The 27,635-nt window shown below is 34.5% G+C and overlaps 1 protein-coding gene across 3 annotated transcripts in view; it reads right to left on the minus strand.

Moving 5' to 3' along the window:
• Positions 1–27,635, minus strand: part of LOC111035066 (netrin receptor UNC5B) — a 126,722-nt gene that overhangs the window by 24,765 nt on the left and 74,322 nt on the right. For all 3 annotated transcript variants that reach the window (XM_022316570.1, XM_022316569.1, XM_022316571.1), the window contains exon 5: positions 5,407–5,574. In XM_022316570.1, coding sequence (XP_022172262.1) covers positions 5,407–5,574 — 168 coding nt within the window. The remainder of the gene's footprint in view (positions 1–5,406; positions 5,575–27,635) is intronic.

The following is a 27,635-nucleotide window of genomic DNA, read 5'->3' on the forward strand; positions in this document are numbered from 1 at the left end:
TAAATAATATAGTTAGTAGTAGTAATGAATATAATACGTCATATAAATCTATACGTGTTACGCTCGTTTAGATTGAAATCGTTTCCTGTATTTCGTCATAAGAAGTTGTTATTAATAATAAAAATAAGAAGAAAAAAGATTAGAAATAAATCGGCATCCAGCTGGAATGAAATTGCTACGATCGATTCCATTATATATTTGGGCGTATTCAGCCTGCAACATACGTGTTATTTTGCAGCGGCCCACCCGCGGTTCCATCGGCCCGTTAATTACTATTATAGTCAAAGATGCACTCGGAATAACACGCAAACTTCTCGTCTTATCGGCCGCCTCCCTGTGGTTAATTTTCAGCGTTCAACTGTATAGCTAAGCTGGTTCATTTCTTCGGCTTTCGAATATAACTGTATGTACAACAAGCTGCATGGCGTTAAATAAATCGTGTTATTTCCCTAAAAATATTTGTGTCGTGTATGATATGAGTAACCTAAAATGTAGTTTTTATATTAACGTTTTTTAATATCCGAATATATACAAGGCGTTTTAAGCATGCTCACCCAATTTTTATTTTTAAATTATGCATATAATAATAATTTGTAAAAAATGGTCCAAGTGAAATAAATAATACATATTCTAATATTAAATACACTCATAATCCATTGTTAAACTATCAGCTGGAAAATAAAAAAATATATTTTTGTAAAACCATTTTTAAGGATTATTATTTTTAGTATAAATATTTTAATAACCAAGAAACTACCTAATAGAATTTTGAATTAGATATATCAATATTAAAAAAAAAATAATTTGCAGAAAAAAGGGGGCGTTCTCAAAAATAGAAGTTTGTATAGCCCCTGCAGAATATTCCTTAAGTAGTAGGTATAACAAATATCAAGAATTCGAGAATATGGTCTTTAGGTATATTTGAAAATCGTAAAAATCAGACTTTGAATAAATGTATACTATTAAAGGGAAATATAGGGGTGAGCATATTTAAAAAAACACCATGTATGGTTAATATATTGAGTAGGTTTGCAAATTCGGTCGAAATGAAAGATCGTTAAACCAAAACTGAAAATCGTTGGATACACATTTTGTAAAATATCTGGTATACCTAGCTATAAATACCCTGCACTAACGTGACTTTTCCATTATCAACAATTAACGGCAGATGGTCGGCTTGCATTTGTTTGCATGAAGGGACATTGACGTGCCCGGCCGAGTGCGGTAAATTTGGTGCACTATGCGTTGCATATATTGGCTGCACGCTGACACAAAAGATCGGAAATGAGGGTGCTGCAGTGTGCAAAAGGGTTGACAATCGATTGCATAACACAAAAAACACGTCCATCACGATCTGCGGGGTGAACTCCGAAAAGAGAACGGTAATTATTATGATGTGCAAAAAAAAAAAATATTTAGGTATACCGGAAATAATAACAGTATAGAACTAATAATAATGAAAAAATATTTATTTGCGTATGTATGTCATATTCAGAATTTTTCACAATACATGCACGTCTACTATCCATCCTATTCATATATTATACACCGTGCTTAAATATATGGTTTACAACGATATTATGGTAATGCACATATACCTAATATACATAATAATATGTATTTTGTATAAATGCGCGTACCAATATAATTATAGTTTGCAACATTGTTGAAATGCGTAAAAGTAACTAACAACAAGTATTAAATATTATACAGCATCTATTTAGCATTTTATATAATATATTATCATTATATAATTTTATATGTTTAGTAAAAATGGTAAGTTTTATGCACAAAAAAATGATCGGCGACGAATTACGTTGGAGTTGAGAGTGAGTCACTCTGAGCATACAGAAATACCGAAAACAGATAATTTGGTGAATTGAAAATTATTTTGTGCATCTATGCATCTAATGATGACGAAAAAAAAACTATAAAAATTAATTAGATTGAAAAATACTTTATTCTAAAACAGATAAAAAAAAAAATATGCAAACACTCGATTAGTAAAATTTGAAAAAGATGAAAATAAAATAATATTTTTGTTTAGTAGAAAAACAAAATAATATAACGACTATAATAATACTATCAACTAATGGTTGAAAAAATAAAAATTATTATCAAACCAAAAGTTCTAACAAATAGGAAAATAGAATTTAAATACTTAAAATTAACCAGCTTTCCTTATTCTTTGTATTACATACCTGCCACTAGTTTTCTGAAATTTATTCTCGTTCTTGTAATTTTCTTAAAATAATGCATATACTTGATCGTTAAAGTTTGTGTACTTCGAAGAAATGCAATTAAAATAATAATATTCTTATGTAGAAAATAAAATATCATCAAGTAATTAAAATTTTTGAATTTTCGGTAAGATTTTCTCTTACTTTAAATTATAATATTTTATATTAAATTATGTTTAATAAAATATATGTCATAATTTCGTTATTAGAAAATAAGGTTTTTTAAATTTATTTAATTTAACTGTATACGAACTAGGTTTTGTAGTGAGAACTATAATATTAATAGAACAGAGAGTTAAAGTGTGTTTCGTGCAAAGTCTTATTTAAAAACAGTGAAGATATAGAAGCATAGGAAATAGGCATCATCCGATCGATTTCGTGATGTAAGTATACCCGAGACCGCAAAATGTCCGTACACGAATGGATTTATTATGAATATGACTAAGTGTGCAGAATATGTACATATTATATTATATTAAACTATATATTTACAATGTATACCTATAGAGACTTGAAATATTTACCAAAAATCGTCGTTCCACGCGCGGGTGTTGGATAGGTACTTATATGATATAATTTAATACATTATAATCTCGAGCTGAACTGCGCACGATAGGGTTAACTACTGTTTCGGGTTGGGATATATTTTTTTTTCGTTTTCGGCTCGCGACCCGTAGCTCGCCCAAAAGTGGACGCTCGTGACCAGGTTTTTGCGAGATCCGACCGAACGGCGTGCGGCATTATAATACTGCACGGTGTACTAATTATTGTTCACGTGAGCAACGCGCGCAACGGATTTAGAATACAAATTACTGGAATTAAACTAAGTGCACGGGCGGCGCAGATGCTGTTTTGCGATTCTATCCCTTGCCGGGGAACCATTAGCCATTATTGTTGCCCGAGAGAAACCAGTGTCTCCTTCATCCCCTCGCCGGTGTTTTTCTTTTCATTTTTTTTTCTCCGGGACGCTTTAAACCAGCAAGAAAAGTCGCACGCTTAATATTATGTAAAACACTGAAACACTCGAAGGGGTTTTAGCGGTATACAGCGGCGAGCTGCTAAACAAATTAAGCCGTCGATCAATTTTTTTACCTCTAACAAAACTCGTCTATATATATTATAAATACAATAACTTAACACGCATTTTTTCTCCATTAAATTTCAAAACATTTACAAACAAAATAGCCTACTGCGTGTCTTACAATAAATGTAATTGCAACGCAAGTGTAGTCACTCTTGGGTATTATTCAATTGAAAACTGCAACTAACTATAATATAAGATTAACTTATTTTAATTACAATCGTAGAATATCTACTAATATCGTAGCCATGATATAAGAAGTAGGTACATATTAAATCCCTCGGGCGCCAGGTTAGAGAACCACTGATGGCTGATCAATAACTGTAATCTCATAAAAAATAATATATACCCACATATACGTAAATAATATACAATATTATGATTCTTAATTCGCACGTGAATTGTAAAACAAAAAAATCCAAATCAGATAGTATTTTCATACTCGCGTTGTATAAATAAGTGAAATGCAGCCAACACGTAATATGTCTCGCATCACCACCCGCTGCACCGTTCGCTTTTCCTTCTCATAACCGATTTTCCTTTTTTTTTAAACATACAATTTTTATGGCCAATTGTGGGTATACATACTTATAAGATATATATTTTTTCTGTTTCTTGTTTTCCATTCGGTCGGCAAAGTGCAGTTTGCATTTCTTATGAGTTTGCCGGCGAATGAACTCGCACGATATAAACCGTGTAAATAATAAATATATTTTTATGTGCCTGGTGTACTTACCTACCCCCAAATGGTTGTACTACCCCGAGTCTCGGGGATATTATTATATATTGTTGTTCAGTTATAATTATTTGCTTTTGCAGGCCGTTTCTGGTTTCGTAAAAAAATAAATAAAAATACATAAAAAATGTTGACATGCAACTTTCCTCGGTTAATGTCCTCTAATATAATATATATTAGTTGTACACTTGTTACGTGTCTATGCCGTACATATTATAGTTTAATTTACCACGAATAGGTATTAGGTAGTACCGCTACTATAATATTATAGTTAAATTAAATTTTAATTAAAATTTCAGTTACCATAACATTTTTTTGTATATTTTTTTTTTAATCATTCGAGATATTTGAAAACGAAGCGCGTGGGAATACCAGATTAATGAAACCAGTTTTCTTCCGACACGATTTCGTGAGACTTTTAAAAGGTGTACTTAATGAAGCCTAACGCTCGCGCGCGAGAAGACTTTCGACGTTAAGTCGTACAAATCGTACGTGCGAGATAAATATCTCTCGGAGAAGATATAAAGAGTGAAATAATTCACTATATATATAGCGACTAAACAGGATAACGCGTCAATAATATTGTTAGCCCGACGCACAAAGCACAAGCACTCCACACGTATACAATATGCAATGCCTATATATACAATATATATATTTTATTATAATACAAAATACCGGTAACGTGCTTGGTGAGTCGGGAGTGGATAAAATAGGTATAATAATCAATATAATATAGCTGCACTGATTGTAACGGATAATATATATAAAAAAAAGTTTAAAAAAAATATATATATACGATATTATTTTCGTCGAAGAGCAATTAAAAAATCATCGGTAGGTAATTGTGTGTATATATATCTATATAAAATAATATTATACTGTATAGTTAGTGTAATTATCATCGGTCAAGTCTCTCGATGCACATAATATAGGCTCGCAATAAAGACCCAGCCATCGAGTTCTATAGAAAACTCGTTAGTGGATAACTAGTTTGCCGACAACTGAGCGGCGGCGGCATTGTTAACATATAATATATATATATAAACAGATACGCGCTTGAAACAAACATCGGTCGGCCCATACTCGCTATACACAGTAATAGTAATATATGTTATGATGGCTTGCACCGCAACGGCGGCGGCAGAGTGTGTATGGAATAAGTTTAAAGTCTATTTAACTTCGCGATTAATGAACTTTCGACATCCCACATATTACGCTTATATTATATAGGTACATAATATGCAGTATACACCAGCCGCCGCCGCCACCTCCACCATCGTTGTCGGAATACCGAGGCGGCGATCGAACTATATACGAGCGATAACATTTTTGTTTACTAGACTTACCCGGACAGATGGAAGTGCACTCGGCCTTATGCACCGCCGACCCGGGGCACGGTTTGCCCCCGTTGAGCGGCACCGGGTTGTTGCACACTCTGGTCCTTTTCTGTTGCCCTTTGCCGCACCGGGAACTGCATTCGGACCACTGTGACCACGGCGACCAGCCTCCGTTCACTGCGAAAAGAAATATATACATATATTATAATAGGTTTACAACACAATAAGCGAATCAATACCGCAGCTATAAAATACGAGCAGTGCGAATTATATGCGTTTCGTTCGCAATGATTTATATGAAAACGGATAGGTGTTACGATACTCTAAATATATATATATAAATAATTATTTCAATCGTTTTAATAACCGCGGTACATGAGGTAGGTATACTAGTATACTACACACGCGCTGCACAGCCAGAGCACGTGACCGCTGGTCTCATCGCCAAACGCACATGTATATGTGTACAATAATTTATTGTATATATAACCATTTTGTGCGGCGTCGAAATCGTGATAGCGAAATAAACTTAACGCGAGTATATAGATACGCCGGGATGCACCGGTTGCCAGCCAGCGCAGGACGTGGTGACCAGAGATCACGAACTTGTGATTTAGAGCACGTCGGTTTCGTGTCTCAATTGTGTACACACGCCGACCGGACAATAAATAAATCGCGTTTTTCGAAAGAAAAAAATGTCCGCAGATCGGTCAAGACGATAATCCTATACGTTATAATATTATATTATTTTACGGAGCGCTGCACATGTATAGTATTATATTATGCGCGCGATAAGTAACCGTGAAACACGGCCGATTCTTTCCGAAAATAATATCATAATAAAAACGACGTTTTATCCGACATTATCTGCTGCAGTACAGGTAGGTAGGTAATATATATATTATACATATGTACGTATATATATGCGTGTGTAAACGCGCGGCCGTTTCGGGTTTTTTTTCGTGTCCTACACCGTCAAACCAAAATATGCGCTCGCGGTGACGACTCATTTTATGTACACCATATATACCTATATATTATAATGGAGTATGGTAAAAAATTGTGTCCACGCGACCATCTGTCAAGAACCCGTAAACGTCTCGTGCGACCCATAAATCTCGCAGCATCGCAGTCGACGTCGCGATAATGCTGTCTGTCTGCCGCATTTTGATTTCACGTTGGTACAGAATAATAATAATAATATATAGTAAATATTTGGTATTTGCTGAGGTGATCAAAAAAAAATATGTGTCGTCCTATTTATATACCATAAGATAGGTATGTAGGGAGGTATAAATAATAATAATTTTTTTTTTTGATTCTTGATGAGTTGTGACTCCCCGGAGGAAAAAAAATTGCAACTAGAGTCGTTATTTTGTGTACCTAAACCCCAGTCGATAAGCTAAATGCGAATTATACAACACTATATAAATATATATGTATATATACATCAAAACGCGTTCAAATATTTGTTATGTACACGCGCACACTCGCGCATATACACAATGAAAAGCATACAACGTTCAACAAAATTAAACAATTAGAACTTTTTTTTTATCCGCAAGACTCGAGTAAACAATTAAGGTAAACAACTATTTAAATGTTGAATATTTCACGAAATCGTAAATACTAAATAGACTGTTTTACGGCGTGTATACCATACATATATACCTATATATTAAATATCATCATAATAATATGGCGTTTGTGTATTTATTATATTGTAGTATTTCACTTTTGCTCGAGATTTCAGTAATATTTTATAGAACGTTTTTATTATGTATAGTGAATTGTAATTGTCAACGGGGGCGACGACACGCATTAGCATAATAATATACACGCCGTTAATTTCGCCGCTCGAGTACGATTTTTTTCTACTTGAAAAACGCCCTGTCGTGTCTTATACTCAAGCGCACGCCCGCCGAAAGCCGTTTAATTGTTGTGATGATAATATAATAAAACAAACAAACAAACAAACAAACGAAAACACACGTGACACGCGCGTGTGCAGACGTCGTCGACGACTTTGTAAAAAAAAAATACAAACTGCGGCGTTGTAGGGGGGGGGGGGTGGCGATGGTTGCAGACGAAAAAGCACGTAAACGCAATATTTCTCCAGCATAATGTATTATAATCGCGCTGCACATGATGTACAACTTATGCGATGTACGCGAGAAATAAAAGAACAACGATGTATAGAGTCGTATTATAGTATGGAAGTTTTTTTCTTTTAAGTACATAACTATATGTATACAGTACACTACGCTGTTAGACAAAACGAAATCGTGTATAGTCTATATACACCAGCGCAGTCGGAATAATATATATAATTTGACTCTCAACACGATTCACTGAGCGCTTCATTGTTGACGCGTACTGCACACGAATACGATGATGAGTATTATAATATGCCTATACGTCGGATACACGACAATATAACTTACTATACGAGTATATAATATTATACAGGTACATTGAAGCTGGTTTGACGGTTATATACGAGAGACTCGCGCTAGGAGGGACACACGCACATATTATAGTATACTGGGGTCCTGGTATTATACTATTATTATTATTATTATTATTATTGTATAATCTGAATGTAGATTTCGTTTTTATATTTTGTACGAACGTACTATATACACATATTATATACGTACCTAATAATAATAACAATAATAATAATATACATATGATGTCGTTATTGTCCGACAGACGCGTTTGAAACGGCTTGCAGGTGACGGGCTGCCGAGGAGTTCTCACGTGATTGATATAATGTATATAATACAAAATAATACACAATGTTACGGGCAAAATGGAAAACTGAGCACTTTATATAATGCCCTGACAACGTATATGTAGAATGCCCAAGTGGGCTGCAAGTGAGCAATTTATAAATCACAGTATGGATGCGAACCGGTCATTTTTTATGCACAAAAATCTAGTGAACTACAAATAAGTTATATTTCGAGTTTAATTTAAAGATATAGCATTGACAAACAACATTGTTCGCGATAAATCAGTCATTCTACAAATTACACCTTAATGGAATGTCTGTGCAATGTAGAAAATATTTAAATAATTATTCACATTGCCAAAAATAAGCCCGATTTTCTACNGTCATTCTACAAATTACACCTTAATGGAATGTCTGTGCAATGTAGAAAATATTTAAATAATTATTCACATTGCCAAAAATAAGCCCGATTTTCTACACTACCCGTCACATAAACATTATACGACTGGCTGTATATATATAATATAGATAAATACTCCTAGCCACGATACATATTTTGTTTCAGACCGGAATCCGGAATACCTACATGTCCTACATGTTACAGTATAGTAGTAACAACAATATCGTGTTCCCCGCTCGAGAATCGTATCGGAATCGAGTGCATACCGATGGCTACATAATTTCGCATATAGGTAAACACATCGTCAGTGCATCGAATTAGGTATTTGAAGTGTTTTTAGTTTTAAACTGCAGGAGCGCGGTTGAACGCGTGACCGGAGTTCCGTAGTAACGGCTGGCGGACACACGCCGAATTATACTGCCGCCCGTCCAGGAGTGATAAGCAAAAGCGGTTTCCGGGCGGACAGCATAAAATAAAAAATGTAATAATAATAATATAACACGAGAAAAAAATTGGGATGCGCGTACGCGCGGTACGGACGACGTTGATTAAAAACTAATTTTAACTGTCACTGCAGCAGTTGCGGGGCGGTACGTAATGCATTTCGAAGAGAGAAATCGTGAATTACACGGTAATTAAAATATTATATTACCGTTGGTCATTCCGAGGAAATACCTACCTCATAAGCTAACCTCACGGATTTCTATAATTTGATATTCGGCTATCCAAATGTAATAATTTGTTTTATGTTTATTTAAAATAAAAAATGACTCCTTCCAAAATCCGATGCCGCCCTTTCATTAAAATAGCTACTATAGTTATAACTCATATCGAAGGGGCGTGAGTTTTAATCTTAGAGATAATTAAGAACGTGATTAGTTTATATTAATTATACGCGAGAAAGAATAATCAGAAAGAGCCGAAACGAAAACGAAAAAAAACATCACGAGACGTGAGTAGGTGGCGAGATATGACTTTCCGGTAAAGTTTAAAAAGCAAACAGCGTTACGAGACTCACGTTTAAGACCAAGACGTGTTTAAAAACATGGACTGTTCAAACAGAGATCCAAACAAAACGTTAAAGTCGCGATAAAAAATGGGTTTATTATTATACCGTTCGAAACACCGTATTTCCTCATCAAAGTGTACATATTATATTCTTGGTCAAGAGGGTGTGTGACGACCGTCAGGGGTGGATCTACGAACGTGGAAATGGAGGGAGAGGCTATAGCCTATAGGTACAAGGTTTACTCTTTTACAATAATCCTATACATCTAGGTAATGCCGAATTTTTGAAACCCCTTATGATATGTCTTTTTGAACGAAGCTGGGCCTTCTGCAGATTATCTTCTCGTGACTCAAATCTGACCGTTTAAATGACAATTTTTAGTTGAGGAATATCCAAATGCCACTTGGAGCAATGTCGGGAAACTTGGAGAATAGGAATACAGTGTTTCGACAGGACAGCCTGAATAATAGGTGCGGGGAATGTGCTGGTTAGGTCATAGTGATGAAGCTGCCAAGTTTTGTCTTTTACGACGTACGGTAACTTTATAGATAACTAAGAACCTCTAAATAGTAGTCTTAAGTAGTGTTTTGGAACGTCCTACCATTCCGGAAATGGAAATTTCTAGTACATTTTTAGATTTTGTGGAAATAATAATGGTCTGGACACTTTTTAAACGCACGCCGAGTACAAAACATTAAGTAGCTAGGTATTATTTGAGATTATAATATATAAGCATTAGGTATACACGTCCTTTTATTTTATAAACCGACTAGCAATACCGATGAAGGCGAAACTTTTAAATAGTAAATTTAGTGGCTGTTCAGCCCCCGTAGCCACCCCTTATATCGAAAATGCACTAAACGGATCGTATTTAATACTCGTCCTAGCATAAATAGTATGCGTATAAATTGAGACGTTTGTCTCTCCTGCGCTGCAAACAGGTTACCCCGCACACACAATAATAATAATATAATTTACACGTACAACAGCACCTATATACATAATAATAATATACTTTGTGCCTATAGGTATCTCTATACAATATAAACATTCGAATATTGTTTCGCATTTTATGGTCGACCATAACAACTTTCATTATAAGTACAGCGACGGGCGTTCGGCGCAGTCGGGTCGTTAAAAATGTTTGCTCTCGCCCCGCCGAGCGCATATACGATGCAATATACAACACTGTGTGTGTATGTACAAGTATACAACAACACTCGCCGTGTAATACGCGCGAGTATCCAATATACGATGATATTATATTACGTTTTATCTGTTTTATAAATATATATATATATATAATATGTTGTGATTATATAGGTCCGGTCTCGCTACGAGCGCGTACGTGTGTACCTACCACGCGTATTATAATACATAAATGTATAGGAGGATACCAAAATTACATCGCAGTTGAAACGATCGTCGTCGGTCGCGCATAATAATATATCATTATCACCTATAATAGCAGTGCTGATTCTCGATCTCCTTATAGCACCGCGACCCGGGTTTTCGGAAGAAAATCTATCGCGACCCACATATGGTTTTATCCGGTACACAAAAAGAGTGATTCTAAAAGAAAGGTACACGTATACTGATCTATACATTTTATTTCCGTTGTGTTAACGTGGCGATGCGGGAAAAACTGGTTGGTGGAAGTTGGGAATATTCGGTGGTCGCATGCATACCACGATAATCTTGCGATCCAACGACGCAAAGTACCGATAATACCAGCGGTACCAAAAATAATGGGAACGGTACGACTATATTATACACGGTTTCCGGGGATGTTTTGGGATTTATATAATAATACTTAAACAACAGCTACAACATTACAGTTCGTAGAGTTTAAAAATTAAAAATTTCTCGTGACCATCAAAAAGATATGGCTCAAGTGACCCTAAAGTTGTCGAAAATATTATTTACGTATAAGGTATACCAGACGCTCGTTTCCAAAATCGCTACTTATTGCATAACAGTATTATGTGCGTATTATTGTATTTGGCGCATTTCGCGAAGACGGCACCAAGCGAGGGTCGTGAGTCGCGACACTATCACGTACGGTGAATCAACAAGGCACCAGTGTTTGCTGTTACCGAGTTTTCGCTGTCGGCCGCCGATTTGCAGCGGAAAGTTCGCGGCGGCGGTGGCGGAGGAGGGAAAAAACTTCCGTCTCGTTAACGAGATTTTCAATAACGAAACTTTTCCCGCGCCCGCGACAAAAGACGTTTTTACCCGCAAACCACCCCACGTGCGCACACACCTGCGGCGGCGGCGGCGGCGTAAATATATATATATGCGTACAATAAAATATTACAATACGTAGACCGAAAATATATACAATATTATGCGCGCAGTATACATATATTTGTATGTGAAGGCGCAGTATGCGTGTGTGTTCGGTGTAGTGCGACGGGTCGGCCGACGAGGGTGCCGCCGAGTGGCAGGAAAGACGTCGGGATTTCGATTTGTACGTTCGAATTGCTTTTTTTTCTCGCCGGAAAGTCACGCGCAATGGCTACCCTCCCCGATCACCGTCGGGCACATCTTTGGGACACGCCACGCGAGCACGTGTAAACGTATACGAGGAAATTGAAACAAACGGAAAATATAGACTTTCAGCCGAAAACCTGCACATACCAATGTTCAGAGTTACGGGTTAAATAATACTGCAGACTGCAGTGTATGTCGCGTCCGTGTTGTGGACAAACTATAAAGATATTATTTTATTATACAGCTGTTGGTTAAAATAGATGATTATTTCATCCATCGGGCAGTGATAGCATTTCAAAATAATGGTTTTTTTTTTTTTTTAAAGAAACAAATGAATAGTAACCAGTCTCGAGTTTGGTGTAATTTTTATGATGTTGATTTTAAAAGAATTTTTTTTCGATATTATTTTACATCTACCTTTTATTATATACACAACTCTTATAGCATCGGGTAATTATTTATGAATGAAACTAATTATTATAATAATATAATATACCAATATTCTTAATAACAATAACAACATCAATAATACATAATATCATAATGTAATGGAAATAATCAAAAGATCATATAATATGAGTTGGATAAGTAAATCTCGATACTTTAATAAGTAATAACTAATTAGAGAGGCCGATTTCACTAACAACCGTCCTTGCTGCAATTTAAATTAGATGCTGCAAATTATACACATGTCCTCAAACAGATGACGCCACTACGTGGTATAATTTATTTTCAAATGCTTCGATTACACGTTATTACTAATATGTAGGTATGTAATTGGTGGTAAATGTAACGCTACCGAATAATTATAACTGTAATATAAACTTACACTATTTTCGTTTTAATAATTTTGCAATAATTATATGCTATTATTTTGATATAAAAATAATACGTTTTACTAGAAAACGTAATTAACTAATCAACATAACTATAGCATAATAAAATATTTAATTAAACCACGTGTATAATGTGTTAAAATATTACAGTACATCATTTTTATGACGATGTACATAATGTGAAATAATTGACGAATTATTATTCGGAGGGTTCCATGTAAAATCGATGACTATTGTAACCGACAATTAAATCGGAGTACGTGGAATAGTTCAACGGCTCAATAAATAAATTATATACACGATAAATACGTCATAATTGATTACCGACAAAAGTTCAGTGATAAAATAAAACATAATTGGAACAGTGCAGTGTGCGTACTGAGTAATTTGTACGGCATCACAAAAAGGACCTTTTTTTTTCGTTGTCGTTTTCGAAGTAAGTGAAAGAGTGTGCAAGAACACTGTAAAAAGAAACAAGTTTTAAATAAAAATATAATACGATTACGTTCGAATCTGGATAACGTGCGCCGGAGTACGGCATTCTCGCAATAGAGTGATTTCTACTTTGATGGTAAAGTACTATACATATAATATCGATCGTGAAAAAAAACCATTATTTTCGAATTAAGAATATTACGTGCGGTGAAAACGGTTCATGTGTGTGTCTGTGTAAAACATTAGAAGTACGCGAACACACACGCATGCGGTCATTGTATACCACGTTTACCTTTTTCGCGTCGGCACGTGTAACGATCACGACAACTGACGATGACGTTGCCAAAGCGATTAAAAAGCCGTCTTATAAGTACTACAGTAGCACACCTATACGAGGGGGGGGAGGGGGGTGCTGCACATTCAAAAGAGTTTGATTGCCCGTATTATCATTGTGTGTGTGCGTTTCGTCGAAAAACCCGATTTTAATAAGCTCGAGGACGACGACTTCAAAGTGTATCATCACATCTATATATTATACAATAAAATCATAATAATAATAATAATAATAATAAATAGAAATAATAATAACGCTCAAAGTTGTTTTTTTGTCGATTACCTATATACCTACCTACCTACCTACCTACGTGCATATTATGCGCACCGCACCAAAAACGGATACACGTAGGTATATAATATTATTGTTATTAATATAATATAATACTATGTATTGAGCTACGCACACTGCACACGCTTCGGCGTTTCTACGCTCGCGGTATATTGTTAGTTCCGGATCATTAGCCCAATAATAACAACGAGCGTGCAGTGTGAACGAGCCCGAGTGAAAAAGAGACCCTCGACGAGCCGCCCGCAGCATTTCGGATTCAGAGTGTTTATGAAAGGGACTTTCGTGTGCGATAATTGATTGCGACTGTGTGTGTATAATGTATATATATACGTATATAATAATATCGTGCATGTAAAATTTACGATAGGTTTGTCCCTATCGCCCATCCTCCTCCTCCAATACGCCCGAATCGGTACATATAAAGCGGTACGCATATAGTAACTGCGTTTCGGTGGTTTTTTTTTTTATATTTTCGTCCCGAAACGCCACCACCCACACAGCCCCGTACAACACGCGGCTTAATGACCGAGGACCCATCGTAAAAACGAATAGCGAAATTTATGTCGCGAGGGGTTGTGGCTGTGGTCCGTTATAATTATTCGCATTTAGAATATTATTAAATATGTATATATTAATATCGCGGCCGCCGAGCCAGGCGTGACCCAATAGTTAAAATCCCGCACAGCTCGGATAACACGAGGATTATACTATATGCTATGCACCTATATATAATAATATATATTATATAATATTATCATATACGATTTTAAAAAACGTTTAATTGAATTCCATTTCAATCGAGTAGGGCGCTTTATAGATATACTGATATACTGAGAGAGAAATAGCCGATGACTAGGTGGCGAAAACGTAATGGTTCTGGAATCGCTAAATAAAAAGTGTCCTACATAATAACTATTATAATATTTAGAAACGTATAATTTTACGTTAGGTTAGGCGGAATGCAAAAAACAATTTATACACTCTCTTACTTTTTCTGAGATTTTTCAGCTATTTTTTGAAGTAATGTATATGATATAAAATGAAATATAATAGCCTTTCATGGCGTTAACAACGAATTTAAATAACCTTGATTTGAAAAATATGAATTTTGCAATAGGTTTTTCCACTCTAGTGAATTTAATCATGTTTAAAGTTATAATTTCCTGAGACTTATAACGATGTTTATATTTAATAAATAAATCACATAATCTCTGCTTTCGTAAAATACGTGCTTAAATAAGTTATTTAAATAAGTTCATTATGCGGCTTGCAGTTCTATACTACGTCACTATAGGTTTGAGGGGGTAAAAAAGTTTTGATTGCCAAAATGTGCACTGAAAAACAATCCGCGAAAGAAGTTTGAAGGGTAAAGAATCCTTAATTTTTCACTCCCTCTTCAAGATTTTTTGGATGTGGATGACTACTGACTTATTAAAACGATTTGGTCGTTTTCTAGAGAGAAACTGTTGGGTAGAAAAAATATTGAAATCCTTTAAAAGGATTATCAATAAGAAAAAAATACTCGACATAAATATATTTATGTAATTATATTACTTTTATGTTGTCCTTATAAGGAATTTATTCATCTTAAATATAACTCTAAACGGAAATCAATAAACAATTTTACACAAGACCACATAGCGCATACACAATATATTTTTTTTACATAACTATTAAACAGATACAATATTTTAACATATTTGATGCTTTGAGTATAATTTATTAATATATATTTTCTTAGAAAACATTGTATGATATAAAAGCATATTTTTCTTATTTTTAACAATTATTAAAACGTTTTTCGATCAGTTTTAGATTATGTGATATTGATTGTAAACATACTGATTAGCCTCAGGTTATTATGAAAATATGATTATTATTTTTCTATGGGATTGCATTTAAAAAATATAATTAATGTCTGAATCGTACTTTAGGGCATTTTTATAGGCCTATTTTGTGAAAATTCACAACAAGTTATAAGAGAATATTTAAAAGTTTTTATAAACATTGAAGTATCATATATTATGTACCATGGTCCATGGTATATAGGTAATATAACAGGTATATAAGGCATCTGACATATTATATATTTTATTGAGAGGACTAATTTTTAAATGAAAACTAAAGCCATGAGAATTAAAGTATAATAAAACTCAAGAGTTACTTTGAAAACGAATGACATTAACAATTAACACCTTTTAAGGTTTTCATTTTATATCAGGGAGTCACAACTCTTTTGACGTTCATAAATTATTCAACACAATTCCGGATAGTAATTTATACCGTTCATAATTTATCGCCAATCGATTTTACCACAGATGGGTGAACACAATTTATTCATTATTTTCATTATTATTATTATTATTATTATTATTTTTTAAACGAACTAGAGACGATGTGCGCTTATTTTCTATATAAAAAAAAAAATAATAATAATTACAACTGCAGAAAATGGGAATCCACGTGACCCCGACGACCCTGCCGCCCCGCCCCGACGAGCCGCGGACTCTTTCTTCTGCAGGCCAAGAAACGCACGCACGTTAACAATAGAAGAAAAAAAATAAACGACAAACAATGGCCGGCCAATACGCTTATATATACAAACAATATATAAAATGTTATTATTATTATTGTTAAAATGTAAATGAACGGTTCTTTGCGTCCATACTTGTCCTACCTATATAGATGCCTATGTATAACTACCGTCGCCGGGAAGTAATTTCGTATTTAACAATATCTGAGCAGAGAAAGACAATTTCGTAAAGTTATATCTGGCGTTGTCACGACCCCTGCACCGGTGGTACTTTTTGGAAGAAGAAAAAATTGCTTTCTGGTTTTTTTTTTCGTCTTCTTCAAACGAACTTCGCCGCGGTACCGACAGAATGCAATAATGGCCGAAAATTTACCAAAAGAAAAAGCACCGTTGTCGAGTGTCTCGAGAATTTTAAGTACACACGCCACCGCCAAAGATATATAATTGCTTAGGGGACTGCATTCCAATTATCCAGGACTGATTGGAATTTTACCACTGCCGGGCAAACTTTTTACTATTATACGGCCGTGGGATCAAGCAATATATAATTTCGCGGGTTTCAGCGGAGTAGTTTTTTTATTTTTCTCATGTTCAGCTGGTCTTACGTATCCGTGCAAAAAAAGAACATTGTTTTTCTACGAATTCAATTTCAAAACGTTGATTATTTTTGTATTATTAAAATTCCTTTTTATACATTAAACGTTGAAGCTGTATAAGAACAATAAATAGGATCTAGGTAACTGGTATAGTGATAATAGTGGTATATATATATGTAAAGTGATATACAAGAGAATTTCACGATATGGAATCTTATATAATAAAATATCTTACATAAACTTGTAGGAAAACTGATAACGATAATCCTGAGCTGTAGTGCGGGTTGGCTGAATGGAAAGAACTTCAAACACTTTACTATTACAGAATACATGCCGACGAGGCGCCTCTCATATAGTACAATTATATTAATATAATAATATTATTATCTCTCGCGTAAAGCCCGCGAAGAGTTAGTTAAATAGCACAGAGCCGCGGCTGTAGTAAAATACTATAGGCAACTACTCGATTATACATAATGTATCTTAAGATGCATAGAAAATAATAAAAAATTTCATCTGTTTTACAATTTTCAATAAGTAATGGTTCTAAATTTAAAAAATAAGTTTATACCGCCGCAAGTCACTCATTCAATATGGCATAGGTATGCAAAATTTAAGAACCTGAAAATACGGTCTATTAAGTACAGATTCTGAAAAATACCAAAAATTAAAATTTGAACAACTTTAAAATTAAAGAATAAAATAGAGGGTGAACATATTTGGTGAAACAACATGACAATTTTCTCTTCTGTGACGCACACACACGCGACATTATTTTTATTTTTCGTTATTAGCGATGTTGATTTTCGATTAAATTCTATATTAATAATACTACCACGCAACTTATTATATGCAAATGCAAATACACCGCGCTGAACAAAATTATAATATATTGTTCCGGATAAATACATAGTAAATATCATAAGTATAATATTATATAATAATAGGTATACATATATCGATTGGTTTAACCTATTTCGTGAAAAAAGCTTTTACACCTAATCGTATATACCGCACATATAACAACAAAGCGGCACACACCTGCTATTATAAAAAAAAAACTGTTGTACGTTTTATCCATCGTTGACCCCGTCCTAGCTGGTACGAACAAAATACTGATAAGTTTATTTCTTAATGGCATAGGGATTTATATAAATGTAATATTATTACCACCAGCTCGACTGCGATCTATTCTCTCAATAAAATACACTTCAAAAATAAAATATAGTGTTCTCTAATGGTATTATCTTGTAGGTCAGTGATTTAAAATTAATTAAATGTACAATTTTCAACATATTGTTGGTAATATATCATATATGCTATCAAACGAAATAATTGTTGAGAAAATTCGACATAAAAAAAAAAAAATCAAATAAGATTTTGAAAATATCGTCTAGACTCTACAACATGCCAACCATGACTTAAAAAAGTCGATAAAAAAGTTAAATAAAGGTGCAATGTGTAATCGGTAGTTTTCGTGATAACAACGAAGCATATTTCAGATGAAGGGCTGTATAATAAAACGATCGGATCGTTTGTTATATTTTATATAGAGATGTCAACCTTTATATTATTTGTACAAAATGAGTTCGAAAACGGGGTATACATTCGGTATTAAATATTCATATACGGATTCCTTGGATGATGCCCGAAAATAAGTTTATGACTACATGACTGACCATTAAATAAAATTGCTACCGCTGTGTAGATTTATATAAAGATAATTTTAAATATGATCTTCAGTCCGAAAAGAATACGACGGAAAATCAATAAATAAAATCTACTTCCAAAACAGAATAATGCTTAGGTTAATTATATTATATAGTATACAACTTACTACTGCTATGTAGGTACTAAACAATAATGAAAATCCTTAAGGGATCAAATATATTAAATTGTATAGAATAAGCAACGATCGCGGGCGATTTTCGAATTGGGAAACCGCATTAGTATATATATCCTCGATATCGGGAATTGTTTATGCCACACTGCTGCAAGTTCGTACAATCGAATTAAGGAGGTAACAGTATACATTCTAGTGTTGAATTCAAGGGAAAAGATCGACCATTTTCGTACAAACCTTATAAGTGCGCAGTGCAACCCATCATATAATAATACGGTCTCCGAGGGATACATCATCAAACATTTCGGCCGTCAAATTTGTGTACAATATTTGATTCGAAATGTCAAATACGCGCGTCTTTGCTAAATATAATCTATGATGTGCGTATAACACTGCACGATTGAACAAGGCCGCCGCGAATCATTAATTCCGTCATAGCCGTAGTAGTTGTATGACAATAAGTTGTCGTCGACCCCGCCCAATGTAGGTATAACGATACCCATAGTATAATAATATATTATTATGCGTATATAGTCGTTCGTAAGTGTTTCAACGACGAATTTCGGCGTTTGATAAACTGTTTTTGCCGGAGAAAGCGAGTACCGGTATATGGTTAATGCGCAATTGTGTTTAACCAATCCAACCCGCGGTACTATATTATAATATATAACCTACGTATTATACATGATCGTTAATCGAGCATCCGCGCCGTGCATACGAGGCGACCGGTGAGAATCCTTATCGGATATTCGGTCCATTAGTTTTATTATTATATTATATATATATATAATATTATTACATACCTATATATTATATACACGGCATACACGTGGAATCGACCGGGTGGGTGTACAACTGTGGAGGGTTAGAGTGAGAGTACATGTATAGGGACATGGGATATAATATAATATTATATACTACGCGCGACTCCGCCATAAATCATTCACCGGATTCATTATCCGTCACATCCTGCGCGCTTTTGTTCTAAAATCACGCGCATCCAACTTCGACAACACGACTTTTCGGGCTTTGTACACAAAACGCATTCGAACGCCAATTTCAGAAACGAGGAATAATGATTTAACCACCTCTGTTATTTTTCATACATTATTCCACCCGTTTTTCATCGTTTTCCAGCGGCGGCGAGAGAAAAATTAATAAAAAAAACACAAAATAACAATATCAACATAAAATTATGTACTTTTACGTAATAGCTGTACACACGCAATTGTTGAATTAAAATAACAGAGCACTAAGCGTTCGTAAACAAAATTGAAATATAAAAAATTAAAATCTCATCAATGTTTTGTTTCGATTTCAATGAGAATTTAAAAAATGATAGTTATTAATCGCATCAGTCAGCAGTATATATAAAATAAAATATAAAGCTTGTAACAATATTATGTAGACATCGGTTATTGTTTTGAGCGTACCAAATGAGGATCGGCCACATTGCATAAAATAACCTATAAAAAATGTTAGTAGTTAACGCACGATTCCAACCGAAAACCAGCTAAGAAGATAAAAATTGTTCAATCCACTAAACGTTTATAAATACCTAATGTAGGTATTATTATTTAGGATATAATATTCGCAACTCGCTGCAAGCACTTTTGAAGCACCTATAAAATATAATAGCTGTCCTGTGGATATTTTATTTGCAATATATGTTAAGTACCTATACCTATGTTTTTTTAAATTATGACCGTTCCGATTAGATGATTTTTATTTTTTTTTCGTTAAAATTGTCACTTCATATTTGAACAATCCGACCGAAAGACCGTTCATACGTCTTGTCCGTGTGTTAATATTTCTTGTTTTTATCTTGGCGCGTGTCCCGCTCGCGACACTTTAGCAAGACGTGTCTTTCGATCATAAACAAACCTGCGACTCACACACACACACACACACACACACACACACACACACTTGAATTTAGCTTCTCGTCGTGTTGCGCGGACAAATAATAATAAATCCAGAGATTTTCAATTACCACTGCCGCATATAAAAGTCACAACTCGGCGGACTTACACACCGCCGCCGTCGTCGTCGTAGTCGGCGTGCATATATAACGGGCTAATTATTTCTGGCCTCGCCGCACGTAATTTACGGTCTCCCTCACCCCTCGTCGCCAACGTCGCCACTTATCTCCCCTTTCCCCCCGCCGTCGAAGTAACGGAGGCGACAGAGAGGGTTTCAGTTAAATTCCTTGCGGATTTTTTTAAGCGCTGTTATACAAACGCGACTACGAACGCTTGGAACTGTATACAATTCTATTCTTATAAAGGAAAAAACATAACACCATTATAATAATATACAGATAGGTGGTGCACGGCTAAGACAATATCTCGGGCAGATCGTATTAAACAATATAATATATTATTAAGGTGGGTATAGGTAGGTAGTGCCTATTATATATATTATACTGTGTTTGTTTATAATTTTGCTTTTTCATTTTCGCACGAACCTATCTGCCGCAAAAGTATAGGTCGAATCGCTTCGTTTTTAAGGACAAGTATATAGGTATATATTTACATTATACTGAGTTAACCAATGCCGCTCTATAATAATAATAATAATAATAATAATAATAAGTAATAACGATGACGGGTGTGCCGCGAAAAAAAATACATTATCTTAAGCCGTCGTTTAAACGTTGTTATTATATGACGCACAACCTTTTTAAGTTTATAATGGCAATAATTTTGGTTTTACATCACAAATTTTGTACGAAAAAAATCGACGCGCCATAAATCACACGCTTCTTATTCGCATTCAAAAAGCGGGTTTAGTTAAAAAAAAAAACACTGTTATTCCTTGGAAACATAAATTAATATGCGGTTTGAAAATATTATACATTCCAGTTTATACTATCCGAAAACGTAGTCATTGTTATTTTTTATCTTTTGGTTAACTTATTGTAAAAATGTATGAAAATTAATGGTTTTAATTCCAAATCTATGCGGGGTTGAACGAGAATATTCAATATTATTGTCGAACAATTTAAGGATATCATCCCACCCACATTTTACCTACTGAATACCAGTAAAACGTGATTTATTTAAAATTCCGTGGTCGCATGTTCTCCTGTCTATTTTCAAATTTTGTGCAATTTATTTGAATAAAGTTAGCTAGGTATCTATAGTACTAATGACAAATTAATAAACATTTGCCTGACGTGTAATGTAAATCGAATCGAGTAATAATTATAGGCACTTACGACAAAATGTTATCGCTTTCGGAGAGCATGAATAGCAGCCGCAGCAGCCGAGCAGTATACACACAAAGCAATCACGATGTTTTCAAGAGCCATTTTGAGTTCATTATATTATATTGAAAAAAAACCATTTAAATACGGGTTTTATCCATTTATATCGTCGTCATATAATAATTCTTGTATTAAAAAAAAATCTTAAGATAATTTTCGGGTATTGATGAGTTTCACTAAACGATATCCGACCTACGCGTCGGAACTGGTTCCCGCGATATCATGCGATTAGGTAGGTAGGTGCGCGTTAATAATTGAAAACAATACAAAAAAACGCTTTCGTTCGATATAAAGGAGTCACAAATAAAATATAAACGTGTGCACGCCGCACACGATCGTCGGAATATTGAAAATTAACGACGACTGCAAACTACCACGTATATTATTATAATATATTTACTTTTTATACGTCAACCACAGACTTATAAATGCGTTAACGTAAAATTGATTTTCACGATCGGGTCAGAATAATATTCCATTACCTAGTTCTACATATTATTATAATACCGCATCGTAATAACGAGCGACAGTTTCGTTACGCCAAGTAAATATACCGAGGGCGATCAATTTTTTACGGCAAATTTGTCTTGCGAAATAATACGCATACAGGGTGAAACATTGAACGTAGACATTGGTAATTTCAAATTGACATTTTTGAAAATATATTTTGTTTTACATTATTTTAAGTCATTAAAAACCAACGCTTTTTATAAAAAAAATTAATTTTTTATCTTCATCTATTTTTAATATTAATAACCGGTGCACTTTTAATTACTTATTCCAAAACAGAATTTATCAATATATAAAAACCAAATTTTGGACAAGAAGTTTATGAGCTAAAAGACGTAATAAGTTTAAAGTTTTGATTAGCCGAGTGGAGTGGTACAACGGTACCTGCAAAATGTTAGTCCACTTCATCGCTCATCAAAACTTTAAGCACTTTTAAGTTATGACTAAGAAACCCAAAATTTGTTTTTATAGATCGAAATACTCCGAATATATTCTACTTTGCAATATGAAATTAAAAATGTATGTTATCATTCTATTCTAAAGAGTAAAAACTTAAAAAAATTAAAACGATAAAATATAGTGAACATTTTTTTCCTTCAAAAAATTTTGTTAACGACTTGAAAGAAATTATATAAGTAAAATATTTTCAAAAACTTAAGTTTTTTCTGAAATGATGAGTGTCTTACGTTAAATGGATCACCCCGTATATATAGTATTCTGAATACACAACGACCTCACGTGATGACAAATTTGACTTAAAAGTATTAAAAAAACAACACAGAATACATGCAATAATAATAATAACAATACGAGACTCAAATGGCGTCTAACGAATACCCGAGGGCCGAGTCATATTTTAAATCACTGTAAAAAAAAGAATAAAAGCATAATAATAGTTATAATAATAAATCTAACGAGATGTTGTTTTTATAAAAGGGCAAATATTAAATAGCAGACACAAAGTCCATTACACAGATTGGGATGGCCGCAGTAATGGACGTTACTAATTCCCGGCGTTTTATTTGATGTTTATTTTTTTGGTTCGAGTAAACGGGACGAGGTTTATTATCTGTGTGTACATTCAAAAAGAAAAAAAAGAAATAAAAAAAATACCTATCTACCTAATAACATTTTAATCAAGACGTTTTCTTCCGCTCTCTAGATTACCTACCTATATACACACATTCCCCCCTGTAGCCGTCGGTTCTTTTACTTACAACACCCGTATTGGTGCTTATATTCGATAAAACTGATGGATCGTGTATTCAAAAATGCCTGCGCACAAAGATCCGCATATTATATATCCGCGAGGAAAACGGCCGTTTCCCGTACACGTATATATATATATACGAGCGCAGGCACTATCTATTACGTTATGTAAAATACTCTATCAATCACTTTCACGGGCCGGGAGAGAGAGAAAAAAAAACATTTAGGCGGGCACCACTATAGCCGTATATATACATATATATATATATATATATATATACGTACCTCATGTACATGGCTGAGTCGTCTCGGTTTGATTGAAAAACTCGGCTTTTGTCGGAGCGGCGCCCCTGTATATTGCTCGATATAGATGAGTGCGGAAAGGGTTAACGTTCATATTCAAACCGATGCGCGCACAGACGTATATAATATCTGAGACGGCGTACCCATATTATATATAATATATATAGCCTATGGAACTATCGAATATACTTTAGGTCTATACGTATATGTATGTACATAGAACAATGAGTTCGTGTTTGACGAAATGCTTACGCGTTCGATTTGTATGTATAATAATAATGCGTGTACATGATATCATATAATATATATAGTATATACATATATATATGTGTGTATTACGGAGGGGATATAAATCCCTTAAGTCGGACTTGATGAGTATACCTACCGACGAACGACGTCCAATATAGTATATACTATATAGTATATATATATATATAATATAATATATACTGATGACAAATAGGCGTTGTAAAGGAATATTCATAAGCTCAGCTCTCTCTTCTATATTATACGCGCATGAAGTGGGTACCTACCGAGATTTACAAGGGGGGGGGGGGGTTCAAATATATATATGTATGCGACGCTATCGTAGTACCGTAGCTGTGTGCACCACTGCAGCGGGTGTTTCATTACCAGCAATCCCCGCGGAGGCAGGGGCGTGTTGTTGCGTAGGGATGGAGGTGAGAGATCACGAGGTGTTGGGCGAAAAATAAAAGAAAAACTGGTAGAATATAACTCTTTGTATACATATATACCGCCACTGCGTTCCACCGACGATTTCCATTTGTTTTTATCATTCTATTTCATTAATTTCTGATGAATATTTATGTACGGCGCCGAGTTAATGAAATCCGCACTGCCACGGTATACATCGTATGTATATATATTGCACGTATATATCCCGTTTGCCAAACCCGCGGTAACCAGTCGCGGTAATAGAGTCGTTTTTCCGCGAAAACGACTTTGCCCCCTCCCACCAAGATTTACTCCCAAACGGTGGCCGGAAGAGTGTAGGTGCGGTGCAGTTGTCGTTGATGGCGGTAGTGGTAGCTGGTTGTTTTAAGGGGGAACCGTGAAATACGACCGGGTAAAACGTTTGAATACAAATCGTCCGTTGGTATATATCCTTGGCGAAACGTTTTATTTATAAGTATATAATATATATCACGTGCGTAGATGCGCGTGGGCGGGACCGAGGTAAAACTTCGTGTTGTATAATATGTAGGTTTAGAATAATTTTCTATACACACTTAATGTTGTTTTTTCGAATAAAATCCATTGAAAACGTTACGCAATTTTTTATAGTCCATTATTTTAAAGGAGTGCCTAACTAGACCAGCGATCGCTAATGAGACTATAAACGAACAAATGATTTAACGAAAGAAAAAAATATTCATTCACTGTTTTTTTCTGGAGTATTTATCTATAAAATATACCTAATGTTACATAGAAATGACGTTCAAGTAAAATCATTTGTTTTCATTAGTCAATTTATGGTCACCATTATAATATTATGTATGTGAAAAATCTATACAGTTGATTAAAAGCGAGAAAGAAAAAGATTAAAAATCGGGCATAAAAAAAGGAAATGAACGAAAGTGTCGACAGGTGCAAACCTTCGAGAGTCGTATTATTGCATTTCGAATTAATAGTTAAAAACCATCATCGTAAAACCGTTATAGGAAACAAAAAAATATTATTTTATTTATACCTTTTCGGAGAACACATATAATATAAAGGGGCCTACCATACATAAAAATATTATACTTTTCATTTGATTTTTATGTTTATTTGTTTAATGTTCTTGTGATGACTATAATAATATAAAGTGCAGTAAATAACACCGTTTTCTAATCACGCGTACTAAACATATAATGTATCTATAATATATTGCATGCATGTGTGCGTGTGTGTGAATATAATATATTATACGCACCTATACACACATATCGCGTGCAATGCGTTTACAAGTACATAATTAAAACCATTTAATTAATTCAATCTCTATTCGGAGTAAAAAATTGTAAAAAAACGATTCCAATAGTGTGGGGACTCGATATTACGCAAGGGTTTGGTTTGTGGATCCATCAAAAAAAGATATAAACTAACCTACATACTTATACAGCCACGTGTAATACACTCACAATAATATCTTCGGAAAGGAAACTCATACGTATAGCTATAGCTGAGTATACACGCATTATGATGCTAATAATTGTAAACGGGAGGAGCGGAATATTATCAAGATACACCTCATCTCTACCGTGTGTTTACAAAGTATATTAGAATAATAAAATAATATTAAGCGTGTTGTATTATATATAATATATTATAATATAGAGGTAGTATATCAACGGCTTTTCGGTTTTCAACGCCGTTTTCTACGTCGTTGACCTCGAGAGTGGTTTTTAAAGTGTATACATACAAAATCTTTTATCTAGTTTATGAATAATAAACGCCGAAACGCAATCCGAAACATAATATTATACTTCGTGCGGAGGAAAGCAGACGCGACTTTTATTTTTTCGCTACTGCCGCCGATGTCGATAAACAAGATCGACGACTGATCGAAAAATACACTGTCTATACTGCAGCTATGCGGCCAGGCTCACGTATAATAATAATAATAATAATAGTAACATACGTCCCGCACGGCGGCGGATTCATCGTAGTACATAAACTCGCATGTGCACACACGCACCGTCGTCGTTGTCACGGTGGATGTAAATTTATTATGACGGGTACACGATATTGGCGAAGCGTGTTTGCATAAAACGCGAAGAAGGGCTACTACTACCATATTATAATATAGTATATTATATATTATATATTTATACACACGGTGTTATATATAGCATATACTATATACATACACGACCTATATATTCGTTTTAAAACTATATATAATATGTATATATATATATATCATATGCACGTACGAAATATGCGTGCACATAACGTCAATGTGCGCTCTTTTATTTTACGATCCGCCACCGCCACTGGTCGCGAAGGAACGGGGCGGCGCCGGGGCAAAAAAATTATAATAATAAAAAATAAATATCCATCGCACAAATGCGCGCACAGAAGGGCAACAGGCAATAAACCGCTCCTCGGTAGTAGAAGCGTTGTGTTTCTTATATACGCACGTATATTATATATTATAGAACGACGATCGGAACACGCGCGTCGATTTCAGTCGCGTTGTCGGAGACCGGGAGAGGTTAACGCGCGCTATAAAAACCAAAAAAAAAAAATCGCAGGTTTTTACTACACCTATAAACTATAAATAGGTATCGACCACACGCGAGCAGAGCGCCCCCTGGAAAATGTGTTTTTGACCTACGAGAAAATCGACGAGATTCGAATACTATGTAATACACACGTATATTTATATATGGGTACTTTTTTATATCTACATCTATACTCGTATAGTAATGAATG

Source organism: Myzus persicae, unplaced genomic scaffold (genome assembly GCF_001856785.1).
Source record: "Myzus persicae strain clone G006 unplaced genomic scaffold, MPER_G0061.0, whole genome shotgun sequence".
In the NCBI taxonomy this organism is placed as follows: domain Eukaryota; kingdom Metazoa; phylum Arthropoda; class Insecta; order Hemiptera; family Aphididae; genus Myzus; species Myzus persicae.